The sequence below is a fragment of the Podarcis tiliguerta genome (assembly GCF_965153285.1).
Source record: "Podarcis tiliguerta genome assembly, chromosome: 17".
NCBI classification, from domain to species: domain Eukaryota; kingdom Metazoa; phylum Chordata; class Lepidosauria; order Squamata; family Lacertidae; genus Podarcis; species Podarcis tiliguerta.
The window spans coordinates 24802009-24821266 of record NC_139550.1 but is presented as its reverse complement, the minus strand read 5'-3'; the positions used below and the strand labels follow the sequence as shown (position 1 = coordinate 24821266).

The following is a 19258-nucleotide window of genomic DNA, read 5'->3' as shown; positions in this document are numbered from 1 at the left end:
TGCGCCTTCGTGGGACTTATTTTGAACCCAGCACTCTCTCAGTACTTGGAATGAGACCTTAAGTACCTTGGCAATGCAGGATGCTCATAAATGACAACATTAGGTTCTAAATTTTGATTAAACCTTCTGTAATTAATCAATGGTAGATATGAAGCAGTTGTTGGGGTCCAGAGCTGCAAAATGCTCGAGACATAAAACATTACAAAGTAATTAGAGCGAGCTCCTTCACCAGAGAAAGGATTGCCTTCAATAAAGAGGTAAATGATAGCACCGTGTTTATTGTGGACGTAGGCAGCCAGTGCAATATGATAAACTGCAGGAGATACACATATCAGTAATCATCTGCATTATTAGTGTCATTAATCATAATTCTAAAAATATGACAGCAGCCGCCAACTTTTGACCAATTTTCCTTCTGCCTGTTGGCCGTTATAACTTCACTAATAGACCGCAGAGCTCCTGTGTGTGTGGCAGTTTTGCATTGAGAATGGAAGGTTAATTATATTTCAGCTGCTGATTCCTTCTCTCCTTGGAAAAGCCTTAGCACTTTGACAATCCCAGGAGCTTGCTGCTGTTAAACCGGTAAAACTTCTTTATTGAAATTTTCTTTGTTGGTCAGGAGTGAGTAGATGTTTCAAATGAGATATAAGCGCCAGGCTGGGACGGTTGCTCACCATTCTTGCTGTAAAGTAATCCTTGGAAGCCAAGCTGAATTCATACTTCCCGCTTGGCCTCCGGTGGATAGGTTTTCTTTCTTTTTTTCTTTTTAAAAAAATGTCTCTCAGAATTTAATAGCCAATAGCAATAGTTAGTACAGAACAATTTCGTGGGATCCCAGCACTTCAGTCTGGAGCTGGTGCAGATACCCTGGTGGTGGTAATCAGCCATTGAAGCACAGCTAGACGACTACTAAAAATATCATAAGAAACAGTGTGTGGGTGTGTGTGGGTGTGTGTGGGTGTGTGAAAGAGAGAGACAAAGTCAAGAAGGCACTTATAACAAACACAGTGTGTTTAAAATACTGTCAACATCCAACAGTAGTCCAAGACACCTTTGGACTAGGGAGGAGCTGTAGCAGGTGGGGGGAAATCAGCCAGATTTGAGGTAGGATGCTAAGAAAAGGAAGGTCATGAAAGGAAGGTTTCCCCACCTCCTTCTTCCCCACATTACATTCTGCATTGTTCAGGAGCCGCCGCCCCGCCCCCATCCTGCAGATAGCCATTTCAGGGAGTGTAGGTGCCTTCAAAGGGGGAAAGTTGCCGGGGGAACATTTCCCCACAAACTTCTTTTAGTCAGTTTATCTTAGAACCCAAGCCAAAGTAACTCTGATTCAAGAACGCTTGACTTCATTATACAGTAATCTATATTGTCATTGTCCCATACAGAACAACAAAATCTACACCAGGCATTCAAAAGCCAACAAGCCTGCTTTCACAGCTATCCCAGTCTGGTTAACCCCCTAAAAACTCTGATACCCCATAATTAAATATAATATACTCCCATAGAGACTACCTTACAGTGCGTCTAAAACCAAAATCGCATTTGGATAGAAACTTGTTTCTCAAGCGGCTAGTCCTAGTCTTTATAACCCTGTACCTTCTTCCAGAGGGACGTGGGTGGCGCTGTGGGCTAAAGCCTCAGCGCCTAGGGCTTGCCGATCGAAAGGTCAGCGGTTCGAATCCCTGCGGCGGGGTGCGCTCCCGTCGTTCGGTCCCAGCGCCTGCCAACCTAGCAGTTCAAAAGCACTTTCGGGTGCAAGTAGATAAATAGGGACCGCTTACTAGCGGGAAGGTAAACGGCGTTTCCGTGTGCGGCTCTGGCTCGCCAGAGCAGCGATGTCACGCTGGCCACGTGACCCAGAATTGTCTTCGGACAGCGCTGGCCCCCGGCCTCTTTGAGTGAGATGGGCGCACAACCCTAGAGTCTGTCAAGACTGGCCCATACGGGCAGGGGTACCTTTACCTTTACCTTTTACCTTCTTCCAGAAGGCAGAAGCTGAAAGAGATCATTTCCGGGGTGCACATTATCCTGCGCTATCTCTGCAGCTTGCTTATGGCACCTGGAAGCATAGATTTGATCCAAGGTGGGAAGAGTGCACCCAATTATTCTCTCCGCAGTCTTTACAACCCTGGACAGTATTGTTTTTTTTCCTGACCATGCAGCTCCCAAACCACACACACAGACCATAAGTTAATACAGTCTCAACAGTACAATGGTAAAATGCCATCAACAGGTCCTTTTAAGAGATTATTTTTCCGGAGGAGTCTCAGAAAATATAACCTCTGCTGTGCTCTCTTCATCAGGTCTTACTGTTTTCTCCCCAGGTTAGGTCATCTCTCAACTCCATTCTCAGAAATTAGAACAGCAAGACCTGTTCCACACACTTCCCCTCAACTTCCACATTCCATATGACTTCCATCATTTCAAATGCAGCCCACGTGTTATCCACAGTCCTTATCCTAAATTAACAAGTAGCCCATAGCACAATGCCAGCTTATCCAACCGAAAATGACGTCAGTTTTAGGAGTATTTCTCCAAGCTTTAATTTCACCCCTAACTCAGGGGAATTATATTGTAAAACTTGTTACCATTATACTCATTTTGGTTTGTAACATGAGGCCATTATCTCAGATAGGAATGCATGTACATCACACCTTGACTGCAGCATATAGTAATAGCTTACATTTGTGGGCTGAAGTTTAGCACGTAAATGCATGTTACAATCATATGATATGGACAGCTGAACTGTGCTGTTCACCCGATCAAGCAGCACAGTTCCCCTTGTCATATCATCTTGCAACACAAGTGCTTTTTCGGCAGAGGAAGTTCACGCATTTCAACGTGAGTCATAAAAGGGAGAATAATCAACTGATGGGCATGCATGTGTGAGCAGTCTCCTTTTCAACCATTTCCTTTCAAAGTTCTGCATATATCCAGCGTTTAATTCAAAGTGCATTCCAAAGTGTGCTGCAAATTCTCCAAGCCTGCTAGGAGCAAGGTTATGCCGGAGACATGATATGTTTTAGTTGCCTTACATGAACATTGTAATCACTCAAAGGGATTTGCACCACAGTGAACCAAAATAGCCACATAGCATCACAGGGACATCGCTCCATCTATTTTTTTCTGAGGTCATCGTTATTATTTCTAATATAAAATAATAAGTTTTATCTTCTATATGACCCTTTAGGAGAGCTCCTAGCAGAGCTGTTTACACACACAAAAAGGCACAAAATATATCACAGCCTATATATTTCCCTAGCCTGCTCCTTTGGAATGGGGGAAGAGGGATTGCAGAACTTGCCTAAGTGATGTGTTGGAACACAAATACTTTGTGGGTGGCATTCCAATACAGCACCACAAAACCATTTTTAGGGTTTTGCTTTTCGTTTTGCAATTGAGCGAAATAATAAATGTTATACCACTGCAATAGGCAGACAAGTCAACTTAAAAATATCATAGACTGGGATTTTGGCCATTTATTTATTATTCGTTCACCAACTGGTGAACAAGGTGGCCCTGGACCCAGTTCAGAGATCCCCAAACAGTGTAACAAATGCCTGCTTGGATGTTCTGATAAGAAAGGGGAGGAGGAAGTTTGGATTAAATATTTCATTTTAAAAATCACTCTCACTTCAAAATACGTTCCGAGAAATAAATCTCAGGAAGTTGTTATTCATTGAGAAGGAATTTTGCTTTTTGTGGATAGCCTATAAAAAAGCCACCGGAGTTATGCTCCACAGGTATGTATGAAGCTTTTGTGTGTAGATGAAAAACCTAGATAATGGCAGGGGCCTGATGATACCAAGCAATGAAGTCTGTGAAGCTGGCCTGCCTAAATCACTGCTATCTTCTATATCTGAGAAAAAATAGTGGATAAATGTTGATAATTTTGGTCGATCTTTTCATTTAAATTTTCTAGCCCAGTTTGCATCCATGCAGCTGGTAAAGCGTGAGGCTGACGTGTCACAATGAAACTTACAAGCAGTCCTGAATAACTCTGGCAACTAACGCCAGTGGTTTGCTTCTTGTTTGTAATGCCTTTTGATCTTTTAATGAACAACAATAGTAATGTATTTCGAACGTGCCTTGACCTTGATGCTTGTGAGCACATGCAGCTGTTGGAAAAATGTAATTCTGTTCACACCGTAAGAGCCATCTCATTTAACACCTCAACAGGTATGTACTGAATTACCAGGCTGTTCTGGAGTGCAGCGCTCTCAGGTCTTGCTTCTATGACAGAACTGCACTAGCAGATGACATGGCAGGCAGAAAACTCCACGCTAAAACCCCTTGCATGACGTGCCCAAACATCATAATATCACTATCAGCAGAAGCGTGCATTCCTTGGTGATAACAAATTGCTTTTCCTTTTACTCTGGCTCTGCATTTTGTATGCAAAAGTCTTGGCCGCCCCTGCCAGCAGCCCAATAATTCTTGCTAACATCTTCCGAGTTACAGCATTTATAAAGTTGCAAAGTGGGGTAAACAAACCATCTGTTTGGCTTTACCATATATGTCATGCTCTCTTATTAGCATATTACGATTCATTTAGTAAACAAATTTGGTGATTTTGTTCATGTCAAAGTCAGAGGGAGCTTGAAGATGATTAACATTCCTGGGACAGGCACATTAATACATTGCTTCCTCTGCAAAGTTAAGTGGCTTCTCGGGAGAATCGCCCCTTGTTGACAAGATGAGACTGTCAATTTTGTTTGCCTGCCACATTAGGGGCCATAAGGGGATGGCAAGCTCTGAGAATGAGGAACGGTGGAGGCAGCATCATTCACTGCGAATTGAGAAAAGAAGTCTAATTCTGATAAATGGTCGACCCCAATACATCCTACCTGTTATTACAACAGACGTGCCGTATCTGTGCAGTAAATTAGTTAAACCCCTAAAGAGTTTGGTGAGAGCTTATCTTCAAGTGAATAATTTGAGTGGAGAGGGAGCTGTCTTCGTGACCAGTGTGAATGATTTGTTTCATATTGAAAGGGATGGTAATGACTGGGGCTCCACGTCTAATTTGCAAGAATTTGCTTGTCCTTTATTTCCCGCATTTAATAAGCACTTCTTTACTTCTTCTTCTTCTTCTTTTCTTTTCTTTTTTTTAATAGGTGCTGAACTGTATTTTACCTTTTGGATTTTCTTCCAATGAAAGGTTAATATTTTCTCAGATTCTATGCAATTCATAAAAAAAGCTTTAGAAACAAATGTCGCTTGTGCTGCTGGAGTAGAATGTTTTGCATTTCACTGGGCAGCAAAGTAGTGCCCTGTCTACGGCCACTGCTCTGAAATGCTGGCAATGGGGGGGAAACTACCATTAAGCATAACCAGTTATGGACACATCAGATGCTACATGCATAGCAAAATATGAAGATATACTCTTCAGGTAGCCCAATTTTTCAGTGCAAGAAAAGGCAAGGTGAGAGGCAGTTTCTGTGGCGCTGGGAAGATAAGATTAGGAAATAAGAAAGTTTGGTTTCCAGTTTTTAGGTAAAATCAGAATGCCATATCTGCTCACAGTCGTGACAAAGGAGTTGAGGGCTTCCTTCTCTTTAAAGGAAACTTCAGGATTTATCTGTTCTTGTAAATTTGCATACTGAGACACATTGTTCATTCTGATGTTTCCATTTAGATTTCATGCAAGACTGTAACTGAGGGAGGGATCTTTTACACCTTTGTGGAAATTCCCTGCCTGAATTTTCAGCTTTTGGGAATAAAAGAGGCACCCTAGCCCCCTTACATTTGCGCAAACCTAAGGAGAGGCATAAAGGCAACATTGTACCAGATTATTCAGTATAAATTCAACCTGCACCTACCTTTCATTGTGTTGGCCAATGAATGCAAAGCACTGGGTTACCTGATAAGCACTCGGTCTTGGTTTTAAATTTCATTAAATTAACTCTTAATCTTTAAAATAAGGATAGGGAACCTGTGGCCCTCCAGATGTTATTGGACTTACAACTTCTTTCATCCCTGACCATTGACCAGGCTGGTGTTTCAGTCCAACAACATTTGGAGGGCCTCAGGGTTAACCACCCTTGCTTTGAATCGTATTCGGCAACCATAAATTATTTTCTGGCTATTCTGTAATTATTCTCCTCCCCTTTGGGCCTCCCTCACTACAAAACATCTGACTATTGAATATTTAAATGCACAGTGGATCATAGCTTTGGCTTACACATTTTCCCACAAGCTAAGCTTTGTTTTGAATTTCAGGCCAAAGTAAACATACAAGCATAAACAAGGCAAAGACAAAACTCCATCACTTTGTTTCTGGGGAAAAAACAACGGGATGCCATTAGTTTTATATGCATATAGACGGAACCATAGACTGCTTCCAGTCGTGCTTGGAGTTTGTATGCCAAAAAGAGAAAGGATCGTTTTTGGAGATGAAGGCTTTTGCATAGCTAGTCACAGTTATGCAGCCCACTTGAATACATCTTCAGATACAGGGTAGATACACTCACAGAAGGCAAAATAAGAAAAAAAATTACCACATTTTTGCTCTATAAGACTCACTTTCTCCCTCCTAAAAAGTAAGGGAAAATGTGTGTGTGTGTTATGGAGCGAATGCAGGCTGCGCAGCTATCCCAGAAGCCAGAACAGCAAGAGGGATCGCTGCTTTCGCTGTTCTGGCTTCTGAGATTCAGAATATTTATTTTCTTGTTTTCCTCCTCCAAAAACTAGGTGTGTCTTATGGTCTGGTGCGTCTTGTAGAGCAAAAAATACGGTAAATTAAATCCCTAAATACATCAACATTAAATACAAAATAATAGTGCTCTGTCGATTTCTTTCATGCAGTACATCAAAAGAGTACTTTAGTAAAGTTCTTACTAATAAAAGTGGAAAATTACCTAGGAGTGTATTTTATTCCCTTGTTTACTCTTGTGGGCTGAAGAATCAGACACTTCCAAGGACAGCCTCTGGAAGAAGAGATTTTTGAAAGGCCTTGCCAGCCAAACGGAGTGGAGGAAGGCAAATGATTATTGGTTGTTTGGTTTGGGGAGGGGGCGGGCAAAGGTGCCAGGAAGTCTTTTCATGGAGCATAGGAATGTAGATGTTTCACAGAGTGGGGAACCTGCCTTATCTGCCCTCGGGTGTCCGTCTTTATTTAGCAAAAATTATATCCTGCTTGATTGTTTAAAAAGAAGGCCTCTTAAGCAGCTGAAACTTCTTAAGACTGCTGAAAATCTCAGGCAAGTTTTGTAGCTATCTCAAATCTCAGAGATATACCGATACTCAGCTAAATGTGAGCAGCGGCCTTCACACAAACACTCTTTGGCGTATGTTGGAGTTAGGGTCAGGGGGTAGCTGGAGAAATATATGTATTTACAGATACTTATGAATTTATCTGAAATTGTCAGTATCCATATGTGGATGTCACATTCACTCAATTTGCGGCATTTTCTGTAACACCTGTGTTATTAAAAGATTTGATGAAATGGCTAGGTTAGTCTCAGTACAAAAAATGTTATAGTCCCCAGTCTTCTTAGAGGCATTGAATTCATAGACACTAAGGATGTAAGACAATGGAACTATTGGAACTGGTGTTTGTAACGATGCTGACAATCTCTAGTAGATTCCTTCCATCGTATAGCAGATTCCTGCATTGTAGGGGGAAGGAGTAGAAACAGGAGCCAACTGCTAGGGACCATGGTCCCTTTGCCCCTCCCCAAATATTTGAGGGAGCCAAAAAAACAACCCCAAAGTTGATGGGCATTGTCATTCAAATGGTGTGCATGTTCCAGGTCTTGTGATCGATTATGTGGGGCAGGGATTATCTGGGTCCCTCCAGTATTTTATACTAGTTGACACCCCTGGGAGTACATGATGCTTGGGTCCCTTTCCAACTCTGCAATTCTGTGGTTCTATTAATCTTCTTATATCCTTCTTTTATTTCATTGTGTGAGCTAAGGCCATATACATATGGTTCCCAGGCAGTCTCCTAGCCAGGTGCTGGCCAGACCCAGGCAGGTTTTGCATATGTGCTTTCAGACGTGCTCTGGGATAACTTACTTGGTGTATTGTAGCTAGATGACATTTAACCATTGCAGAGTCTAGTTAGATCAGGCATAGGCAAACTCGGCCCTCCAGATGTTTTGGGACTACAACTCCCATCATCCCTGACCACTGGTCCTGTTAGCTAGGGATCATGGGAGTTGTAGTTCCAAAACATCTGGAGGGCTGAGTTTGCCTATGCCTGAGTTAGATGGACTCATTTCTCCTGCATTGGAGCCTGTCACAGTTAATTCAGTGGGGCTGCAGCAGGGAACATTTTTTCATAGACTGTTTATATTGGCTATCATTGGGCGGGGGGAATCTCACACACACTTCCAAAGTGGGGGGGGGGGGAATAAGCTCAATCATTTTACTTATTTCACACAATAAATATGATATAACCAGTTGTCAAAATCAGTAAGAATTGTAGGTCATAAGGCTGAAGAAAGGCCAAAGTGAAAGCTTTATAAACGGCAGAAAATGTTTGACCATCCTTCTTTGATGTTCTCTGATATTTAAGCTTTAAAATATATTTAACGTACCAGTGGGGGAGAAATTTGTTCAGTTCACATTTCAATGTGAGCCTACTTAATTCACAATTCTCATACCATTGCACGAACCAAACTGTAAGTGCTACAGAATAATAATAATTTGGGGAAATAATATAGTATTGCCTTCGTTGTGTACACAGTAAGAAGTAAGCCGTTTCATCTATATACTCTTTATCTTTTTTAAAATCATGTATTGTATTGCATTGCAATGAGTGTGGTTTATTTGTTTGTTTGTTTGTTTAAAAATGCAGCGATTCTTGGAAATGTGTTTCTCTGAATTTTGCAGTGCATTTTTAAACAGAAAATGCATTTGAAATGTACACATTATGAAAAAGTCCACACACAAAAATGCATATACATCAGTGAACATAACACCTAAAGATCAGCACATTAGAGGGGGGGGGGATTGCTTGCCAAAATATGCACATCATACAAAACTGCAAAGTTAAAATGTGCGTATTAGGAGAAAATTGCATGAAAGTGTATATGAAACCAAACTGACAAATTAATCCATGTATATGAAACCAAACTGACCCAAACTGACAAATTAATCCATCTCCCATTTTATGGACATTTAGAAGCAGAACTTCCCTACAGGTGTTTCAGCATGCCTGAAGAGGAAAGAACTAAGTAAGATTTTCACCAGATTTTTTTTACCTAAAGTGAAATTTAAAGATAATTGGGGTGGGCAGAGAAGCCAAAAGAGGTTTTGTAAGACTGATGACATTTCTTAGGGCAATTCTGACACTTTTAAGCTGTCTGATTTTTGCCTAAAGAAAGTAATTTTAGATGTCTGCCCTCTGGTGCAACATTTGATGAACTTCTATAAGAGTAGTAGCATTTCTCAGGAAGATTTTACATATCTCCAGATGTAAGGTAGAAATGGTCAGTCTTAGGGCTGAAGCTAGATTTAAAGCGCTTAGCCTTTTAAGTATTCAACATGCACCCTGTCCCTGTTGAATGTACTTATCATGCATTTATCATGCACTTATCACAGAACATTTGAGTATAATACTAGCATATCTGCGCTGCACCCACCCAGCTCACGAGCTCCAGGCCTATAACACGACAACTCTCTGAACATTTCTTTACATTTGAATAAAGCATCCCCAGTCCTAATGTATCTTTGAACTCCATGATTTCACTATTAATCTGAAAATGTTTTTAAAAAATAAAAATCCAAATGAATAATAGTATGCCCCCCACTAACACACACAAACACAAGGTATCCGGTTATATTTTCGCATGATCTTGGAGAGGATTCTCCAACATGAGTGATATAGATTAAGAAATGAATGTAACAGAATCAATTCTTTTGAACTGTGGTTGCATAATGGAAATCGACTGCTATGAATGAACCCATGTTCAGAAGTTATGAACAGCAGGGCTAATGCACTGCAATGAGTTCATCTTTATTATTGCATTACACCTGAATCAATTGATAAAGCAAGTTTTTTTTTTTTAAAAAAAAGCTAGGAATGGCACTTAATTGAATAAAAGTCAATGTAATTATATTAGGAGAAGCCAATGGTACTGCTGACAAACGGATAAGGGACTTTGTCGACGAAAGTGCCAGAACTTGTCCACACATTTCTGCACATCATTTGCCTGACAGACATTAACGGCCAGTACATAAGTTTAATTAGATTACTGATAGCTACTGCTATAAATGATAAGTGAATGGATATGGCATCATTTCCTATTGATAGCTGAAACCAGCTGCAACTTTTAACAGGTCACCAATCAGGAAAGCAACTTTCGCTTGGAGAAGAGGGTGAAACAATATTAATATTTCTTTGCATTGTATTGCATTCAGTAAACCCTGATGTTATTTGCATGACAAATCTGGCTGTTCTAGCAAGGAAACCAAGGAACAAAGCAAGAGAGAAACAACAGGCTTGGTACTTCCTAGCTACATTTACTCAAAACACAGCTTGTAGTATATTTTAGTGGGGCATGGGGGAAATTGGGAAAAGGTAAGCCTAAGTTCGACTCAGTGCCATGCTGTTTGGCTGCTCTACATAAAGGCGAGGCCAGTGCAGGCCAGTGCAGTGAACAGCCTTGTGGGTTTGGATGTCAGAAACCCCCCTAGTTCAATTATCCGCATAGCTACGTAGTTCAGTAGTTGGCAGGGCTGGATTTCGGTTTGATGAGGCCCTCAGCTACTGAAGGAACGGGGTCCTTTATATGTCCAGCTGTCCTTTGTCCACAACAAATTGTCGCTCTGTTGAATATATGCTATATGGCAATTTATGGACCTAATAGGTATCTAAAGCCATTTGCACATAACAAAATACGTACCGTATTTTTTGCTCTATAAGACTCACTTTTTCCCTCCTAAAAAGTAAGGGGAAATGTGTGTGCGTCTTATGGAGCGAATGCAGGCTGCGCAGCTATCCCAGAAGCCAGAACAGCAAGAGGGATTGCTGCTTTCACTGCGCAGCGATCCCTCTTGCTGTTCTGGCTTCTGAGATTCAGAATATTTTTTTTCTTGTTTTCCTCCTCCAAAAACTAGGTGCGTCTTGTGGTCTGGTGCGTCTTATAGAGCGAAAAAATATGGTATTTTATCTAAGTAATTGCTGAACTGAAATACAATTAAGAAGAAGTATATTAATAGTGAAGTAATTATTAAGCTCTAATTCAAAATGTTTTTTTATTCATAACAAACGTAATAATGCAAACACATTGGCATTGACAATTTTTTCTTTAATTTTTTTTGGGGGGGGGGCTAAGCTATAGCTTGTTTAGCTTATACGTAAATCTGGCACTGGTTAGGTGGCCTTACTTAGGCATGTCAGACTCCCTCCCTCTAAATGACCACCGTGGGCTGCTGCTTAGGATGGCTGGGTTGCATCCCAGAAAGTGTGCATGTAGCTCTACGTGAATCAGAGGACTGGGCAGCCATCTCTCGCCCATTCCTAACCCAGTCCTATTGTTTACCAACCCTACGGCTCCATGGCACACCTGGATCCCTGCTTCTTAGAACAGGCAGGTGTGTGTCGAGACTGGGAGATAATTGGAGGGAGAAACTACATGCATGTTCTCTGTAGTGTGTTCTGGCAACCCTAGTTGTGAGACTAAAATGCTGCCACCGGGAGCTTCTCAGAGAGAGGGCTCTCTGCACACATTTAAAAGAGGGAGTTGCTCAAGTGCAATATCTGACTATGTGCTCTTGTTTGTTTTTGCCATGAGAGTTGGCAGTGGCATGGCAAGCTCCTGCCCTCAGATAGCTTGTTCATGGAACAACCACTTAACTGCCGCAGCCAAAGCTGCCACATGTTTCTGCTTGCTTGTAAGATGCAGTCAGGGAAGCAAGCAGACATCCTAGATACGGTTTCTTGGTGTCAGTAACTGGACCATGAATCTCAATAGCACTGTTACACATGTGCAATAACTAGCAAAAACAACTGCAGCTTGTTAACATGCAGGCGTTCACAGCTAAGTGCTTCCTGTATTTTGCTTAGAAACTTTCCCTTTGAATCATTTGCCATCTGACACTAGAATGGGCAAGAAATAATTCTGTCTAGGAGCCTGTACGGCCCTTTTTTCCTGTTTATTTATCATTCATGGATGTGAATACAGCATGCATCTGTTCAGAACAAATCTGTGGATGATGTGAATTTGCCTGTGTCTGATTTGATTTATGGTTTTAGATTGTGCAGTTGGTCCGGTAACCATCAGGACAACAGTGTAAGTGAGATGATGGGTGACAGAAAATGATCTCATGGCCGAAGCATTTTTAGCCTGTATTTTATTGTTTTAAGATTCTCTTTTCTTTTTTTTCCTTTTTTTTTAAGCCAGATGTGACTGGATTGGAATGTGAATTTGTTCTCTTTCTCTCTTTCTCTCTCTCTCTTGTCTCCTTCTTTCTATCTCTCTCACTGTCTCCCTCTTTCTTTTGTGATCTCGATTTAGCAAAAGATTAGAAAGCTGATCTTATCACAAGGTAAGCTCAGCCTTCGTAAGCGCAGTGTGGGGTACATGTGTGCTTAGAAAGAAACAGTAGTACAATAGTTTCTGTGAAAGGATCGCTGTCTCGTTGGGAATGAATGGACAGTATATGCCTTGCATCTCTCCTTCCCCCCCCTGCCCCCCCCCCAAAATATCAGACATATTTCTCGCTAGTTCTTCTCCATGGAGGGAGCTCCTATGGGACCCAAATTTACATCCCCTCAATTATCAATCATCCTTAAACCAGGAACAGCCACCTGCCTTCTGTCAAAGGGAAAAGTAGGTTGTTATCCTACTTTGCTATATTTAATAAGGTAAATGAGTTATGACAATATATGATGAATCATGTAAATAGATATGGAAAATTAAGTTTACATAATTCTACACCCTCCCAGCCCACTATAATGCACACTTGGGTTATTCTGCTCCTTTTGGGAGCCCAGCTGGTTGAGAGAAAGGCTCTCGGCGAATCTCCTGTTTGAACCAATGACGTTCAAATGACAAAGAAATCTTGCATTGTCATCTTGGGTTTTCTACACTTAAGTCACACAAATTTGGAAGGCGCATCCATGTGCGGAAACAGTTGGCTTTGTTAGATTGGGAACCACACACCCAGATTGCACCCAGATGTGCATCTTGCCTTACAATGCGCATTTGAGCAGCCGGCATCCAGCACAGCCCCCATTTGAACGGCAAGCAGAGAACGAGAGCAAGCATTTCCACCCACATAGCAAAGCACATTGCCCACCACTTCCTTAAACAGGAACACACGGTGAACGGTAAAGGGACCCCTGACCATTAGGTCCAGTCGTGGCCGACTCCGGGGTTGCGGCGTTCATCTCGTTTTATTGGCCGAGGGAGCCGGCGTACAGCTTCCGGGTCATGTGGTCAGCATGACTAAGCCACTTCTGGCAAACCAAAGTAGCACACGGAAATGCCGTTTACCTTCCCTCCGGAGTGGTACCTATTTATCTACTTGCACTTTGACGTGCTTTCGCACTGCTAGGTTGGCAGGAGCAGGGACTGAGCAACGGGAGCTCACCCCGTGGCGGGGATTCGAACCGCCGACCTTCTGATTAGCAAGTCCTAGGCTTTGTGGTTTAACCCACAGTGCCACCCGCATCCCCCGGAACACACTGTAGTGTGCAACTATAACCGGATTTGAAAGTCTTCTTATTTTTTTATTTATTTTAGGACATCTTTTCCCCACTCCACTCCCAATTTTTCAGCTGGGCATCTGCTTTGTGTAAATGCACAACTGAAATGTTGAGTGTGCCCGCCTCTACTTTTGGGGCTGTCAGCCGGAGCAAAAGTTTGTGGGTTCACATTGTGACAGTGCCAGGCTCAAGGAACCCCACCGCCTCAGCCTTTACTGGCTGCATATAATAAAGTATCATTGTTCCTCTTGGCTGTGCATGTTGAGTGACCCTGACAGCCTGCAAACTCATGCTTTTCAAGGTATTCAGTAACCTTGTAGCACCCCCAATTGCTTTTTGCCAAATGACACCTGGAAACAGGAAGATATGTAAACCTGGCAATTAATTGAGCCCATAATGAGAGATGTATTGTGGCCCATGCTGTCTGTTACAGGCCTCCAAACTTGCTTTGCAGACAGTGACAAATAATCTATGGAATTTAAAACAATAAGTTTCAGTAATGAATTTGCATATTCCACTTTTCATTTATTGTTTTCTGCCCAAACCCTGAGGATTTTCTGGGGTGGGAGGAAGAGGAGAAATCAATGGATTTAAATAAACATAATAAGGGCATTGAAACGATCATGCAAATCAATATAATAAGGCCCAATTTGTGTGGACATGGCTCAGTTTTAAGTCGCACAGAATCACACATTCTTCCACTACTATTTAAAAACAACAACTCCTCTTATAAGTCATTCCACTCAACATGGATTTAGTTTTTCAGTTACTCTTGCAGCCCCAAATTTCACTGTAACCTTTAAGCCAAGATGCCTGACTGGAATCTGTGGTAGCCCTAAGCAAGGATTATATTAAACACTTGTTGAATCAGGCTCAAAAGACCTTATCCATTCAAAGATTTCACTGTTTTATTCCATTTAAGATTGGTCTTGCCCAGAAACATTTAAGGTCCCCCCTCATTATTGGGGAAAAAGATAAAACTAGCCTAACTTCTTCCAGAGTCTCTCCAGTTTATACTGGACTTTTTGATTACAATCCCAATCTATAACCATCAGCTCCAATGTTGTGTATATATAGTAAGAGATTCTACTGATTTCTCTCCCTCTTGCCTAGTTCTTTTTGAAGGAGGCTCCTTTTGTAAGAGCTGCAGTAATCTGTTGGTCAAAAACCAAAACAGGTTACGTTGCTGAATAGCTGAAGTTCCTTGTAATCCTAAATGGGGTGGGGCAGAGACCAGGCTAGTGTGGATTTGTAGCATTTTTGCCCTGCATTTGTGTCCATTATAGTAATGCCTGGATTTCCGAGAGAAGAGGCAATAGAAGTAGGATTGCATGAAAATCCCTATCTTGCTAACTTATGTTTTGACCTGCAAGTTTTGCGTTACAAATGTAATCAGCGATGCGGTGTGTTGTTTTATTCTCCCTCCCCGCCCCCTCTTCCTATTTCTTTCCTAGACACAGTGCTAACATAAATCTGCACCGTAAACTGTTGACCAAAGAACTGGATGACATGGGCCTGGACACTTCGCAGCCCTCGCTTAGCAAGGACCTCCGCGACGAGTTTTTGATGAAGATCTACGGCGCCCCGCATCAGATGGGCTTTGACATACGGGAAGACACCTCCTCCCCGGCAGGTACTGAGGACTCCCACCTGAACGGGTACGGAAGGGGCATGTCAGAAGAATACATGGTGCTAGACCTCAGCACCACCTCCAGCATCCAGTCTAGCAGTAGCATCCATTCCTCCAGAGAATCCGACGCGGGGAGCGACGAGGGGATTCTCCTTGATGACGTGGACGGCGCAAGTGACAGTGGGGAGTCGTCACACAAGGCGGATCCCCCGGCCTTAGGGGTCGGCGTGGGCGCCGAAGTCCCGGGCTCCCTCATGTTCAACAGCGTTTCCATGAGCAACGGGGGGATCGTGTGTAACATTTGCCACAAAATGTACAGCAACAAGGGGACTCTCAGGGTGCATTACAAGACTGTGCACCTGCGGGAGATGCACAAGTGCAAAATCCCTGGGTGCAACATGATGTTTTCTTCTGTCCGCAGCCGGAACCGGCACAGTCAGAACCCAAACCTGCATAAAAACATTCCCTTCGCTTCACTAGACTAGTTCAGAGATGGACGTGGCAAACGCCAGTAGCTCTCGCAGAGGGTTTCCGCTACTTTGAACTGCCATTTACAGACTATTATATAAATATATATAAATATAAATATAAATATATATCTTTTTTTTTTCTTTTTTAACAAAACAGAAAAAACAAACACCAGGTGCTTTTTTTTTCCTTTTCCTTTTTCTATTTTTTCCCCTTTTCTTGTTTGTCTGTTTTTATTTTGTGTGGGTTGGGGTAGTAAGTTTTACCTGGGAGGAAATTTCCACTGCTTCAAAGAGAACAAACGAACGTACACACACACACACGTACACGAACAAACTTGCATTTTGAAGCCCCACTTTTGTTATAAAACCCGTGGTCATCTCCAAAGAGACTGTTTCTTTTACCTTTGACTGTCGCCTGCAATCTTGAGGAAGGGGAGAAATGCAGGGGAGGGGGGGCCACAAGGAAACACAGCACTGCAGAGAGAGGGGAGGGGGGGGAGAACAAGTACAATTGTCTTTTGTGTATGTTAAACCTTTGAGAGGACCATCAACTACACATGGCTGTTACACTTGTATATATTGAGCCTTGAAGGGCCTATCATGTAAAACAATTGTATTGATGGTGGTTAACTTTTTGTTTTATTTTTATTTGGGGGGGTTGTTTTTTGTTCGGTTCGGTTTTACATTTACATCCAGCTGTTAGATATGCGGGGAAGGGGGGAGAATAGTTTGCTGGCTAGCTCTGTTCATTTATATTAGCTTCAGTGCACATTTAGAAAAAAGAAAAAAAGAAGAAAACACAAGGTCTTGTTTTTTAACTACCTGCTAGAGATGCTTAATGGGGGAGGTGCTGGCATGCTTTAGAGCACCTGATCTGATACAGTTTTTTTTTTAAGGGATTTTTTTTTTTGTCTTGTTACTATTACATAAATCCAGTCATGCACTTTTTTCTTACACAATGTGGGGATGTGTAATAATATCCATACCCTTTTTTCCCTTAAAAAGTATTGCCATACTTTCAGTGTCTTATTGATTAAGAAAAAAAAAGAAAGGAAAGAATTAACACTTTGTTAGAAGTGGTCCGGTCAGTATGGGGCGAGAATGCCGAACAAATAAAAAATAAAAGTGTTAAATGTTAACACGAAACTGCCAACTTTGCACAAGTTTTCAGTAACCAAAATATAATCAGCTGCTCTGGCCTGCGGGGAAAAATATCCTAGGAATTTGGGAGCAAGGAGAGAATACACATTAATGTCCTTCTCAGGTTCTAAATATTATCCACAAGTGAGTCTGTAGGTTTATAGACAATAAAAGCAGGGCTTCGCAGTACGGGACATTTCTTCAACTGAGAAAGGATGGGCTTCCAGTTGAAATTGCCCAGTTCAATTGTGTGGGACTTACTTTTGATCTGTAGTAGCTTAGAAGGGAGGTCACAGTGACTTAAAGGCCAAATCCGAATTCCTGAAATGAATTTGTGTGTTCTCTACTGAAGACTTGGGCTTTAGTTGCATGAAAACGAAATACAATTCTAACCTCTGCAAAGTTGTCTGGTGTGCACTGGAAAGTGCCGAGGTATGATCAAGGCATGGTTTTTGTTTTTTTTAATAGAAGCAATCGAAAGCCATTAATGGCACAAGCACTTAAAGCTTGGAAACGGTGTGCCATTCATTAGATTGGGTAACTTCCCCTTTGGAGAAATCGGAAGCTGGTGGCTGCGGATAGGGAGGGACCCAAACCGAAAATTCATGTTTTCATCTTTTGTACTTTCCCAACATGATTTGTCAGAGAACAATTACAGTAGAGTTGGGAAAGAGTGTGTTAGAGGAGAGGCCAATGATTGAGGAAGACAGGGAGAAGCTGCTCACCAAATCTTTTCTTCTTCTTCTTCTTTTTGTTTCTGGTGTTTACATGTGTTGTCTGAGCATGGCAAACCGCACTGGCAGCCTGTGTTACCACAGCATACTGACTGAATGATGATATTTACTTAAGCTCAGCCTACAGCCAAGACCATTATGGTGTGTGTCATATAACAGATCTTTTCTCTCTCTCTCTCTTTTTTAAAAAAGAATACACAAGGAATATTTCCGCACACAGTACATTGCTAACTCAAAGAGAGTGCTTTTCTTTCCTAGAACATTTCTCTTGTAACTGCGAAACCAGAAATACTTGGGTTGCTTTCAGCTTCCAAGTTGACTCTGTTGTGCAATTTCAACCACTGTTCATTGCAAATTGGCATTAGCAATCCAGTCTTAATTTTACTAGCGGAAACTATTCCAGTTAAATAGATTCCCCCGTCTTCCTTGGCCCTCATCCACCTCTAGTTAGTTGTGGCTGAGTCTCATTTGAACCAACAGGAAGACGTTAGTCTCAACTGAACTAAACCCTATCCTTTCATTGGGACTTAGGCTTGTCTAACTTTTCCTTGTTTGGAAGCAGTATATGCTACAGTACTTTTTTTCTCCTAAAACAAAAATATAAATACTAGTTGCAGTATCTCCATGTGTGTGTAAAAAAAGAAAAAGATGTCTTTATTAATTGAAATGCCTTATCTTAGGCCATATTTCTTTGTTTTCAAATAGTGGACACAACTTCTGACATTATTTACAGATTTCCTACAGACTCTTTTAAAAGTGTTACCGACCAGTATGTCAAAAAAATATGTTTACATCAAAAACCTCCACAATTTTTGCTGACTTGATTTTTTTTTCATTTGTGCTTTGTCTTTTTTCCAAAGTCTTAATTACTTTTGTTTATAAAAATTAAATGGAGAGATGCTTTGTTTTGTTTTATGCTACGTATGTACGGTATGCTTGTGAAAGGGAACATAGAAAAGTAAAGGTTTGTTCTTCCCAAACAAATTAACTTTTGTAGTGTTATCTGTACTGCACTGTCTCTTCAAACCTTGCCCTCTGCCCAGCTATTAGGAACCAAGCGAGAAGAAATGTTGAAAAAAGGCAAAACAAACCTTAAAAAATGGCTAAATGATATCTAAGGAACATTTTTTTAAAAAATTAAAAAACCCAACACTGTTTTTGAAGTATGTATGGTATAAATAAATATCGTTTTTAATGAAAAACATATTTGAGGTATATAAATAATTCTTTCCTGAATAAATCACTGTTCTGCATTCTCATTTTACTTTTGTTTCTGCTAAAGGTCAAATGGCTTTGGTAAAACTAGATTGGAAACTTAAACATCATCAAGTAGGCCTTATTCAGCAAATGAGTTGCACAGGCAACATCTGTTTGTTACACAAAACGAAACAGGATGGTAGATAATTGTAGTGAATCAGAGAAAAACAGACACACGGTTTAGGCATTAACATTCTTTCATACCTACCAACATTTGAAAGTATGGGAGAAGCTTGTGGTGAGATAGGCTGCACACACTAAACATAAATATGGTTTAAAATTACTTAACTGCCTGGCTTCTGCCTAAGGCGGTGATTCCCAAACTGTATGCTGCCGGAAGAACTAAAGTGCGTCTTGAAAAATG

The 19258-nt window shown here is 41.3% G+C and overlaps 1 protein-coding gene across 8 annotated transcripts in view; it reads left to right on the top strand.

The window, feature by feature from the left end:
- BNC2 (basonuclin zinc finger protein 2) overlaps positions 1 to 18841 on the top strand; it is a 410695-nt gene extending 391854 nt beyond the window's left edge. For 5 of the 8 annotated variants that reach the window (XM_083419583.1, XM_083419588.1, XM_083419586.1 and 2 more), the window contains one exon: positions 15118 to 18841. In XM_083419583.1, coding sequence (XP_083275709.1) covers positions 15118 to 15778 — 661 coding nt within the window. In that variant the 3' untranslated portion in view covers positions 15779 to 18841. Of the gene's footprint in view, positions 1 to 5117; positions 5162 to 12470; positions 12502 to 15117 lie in introns of those variants that run through there. The other 3 variants (XM_083419589.1, XM_083419584.1, XR_014506279.1) reach the window with 3 other exon arrangements.
- Positions 18842 to 19258: the final 417 nt, after the last annotated feature.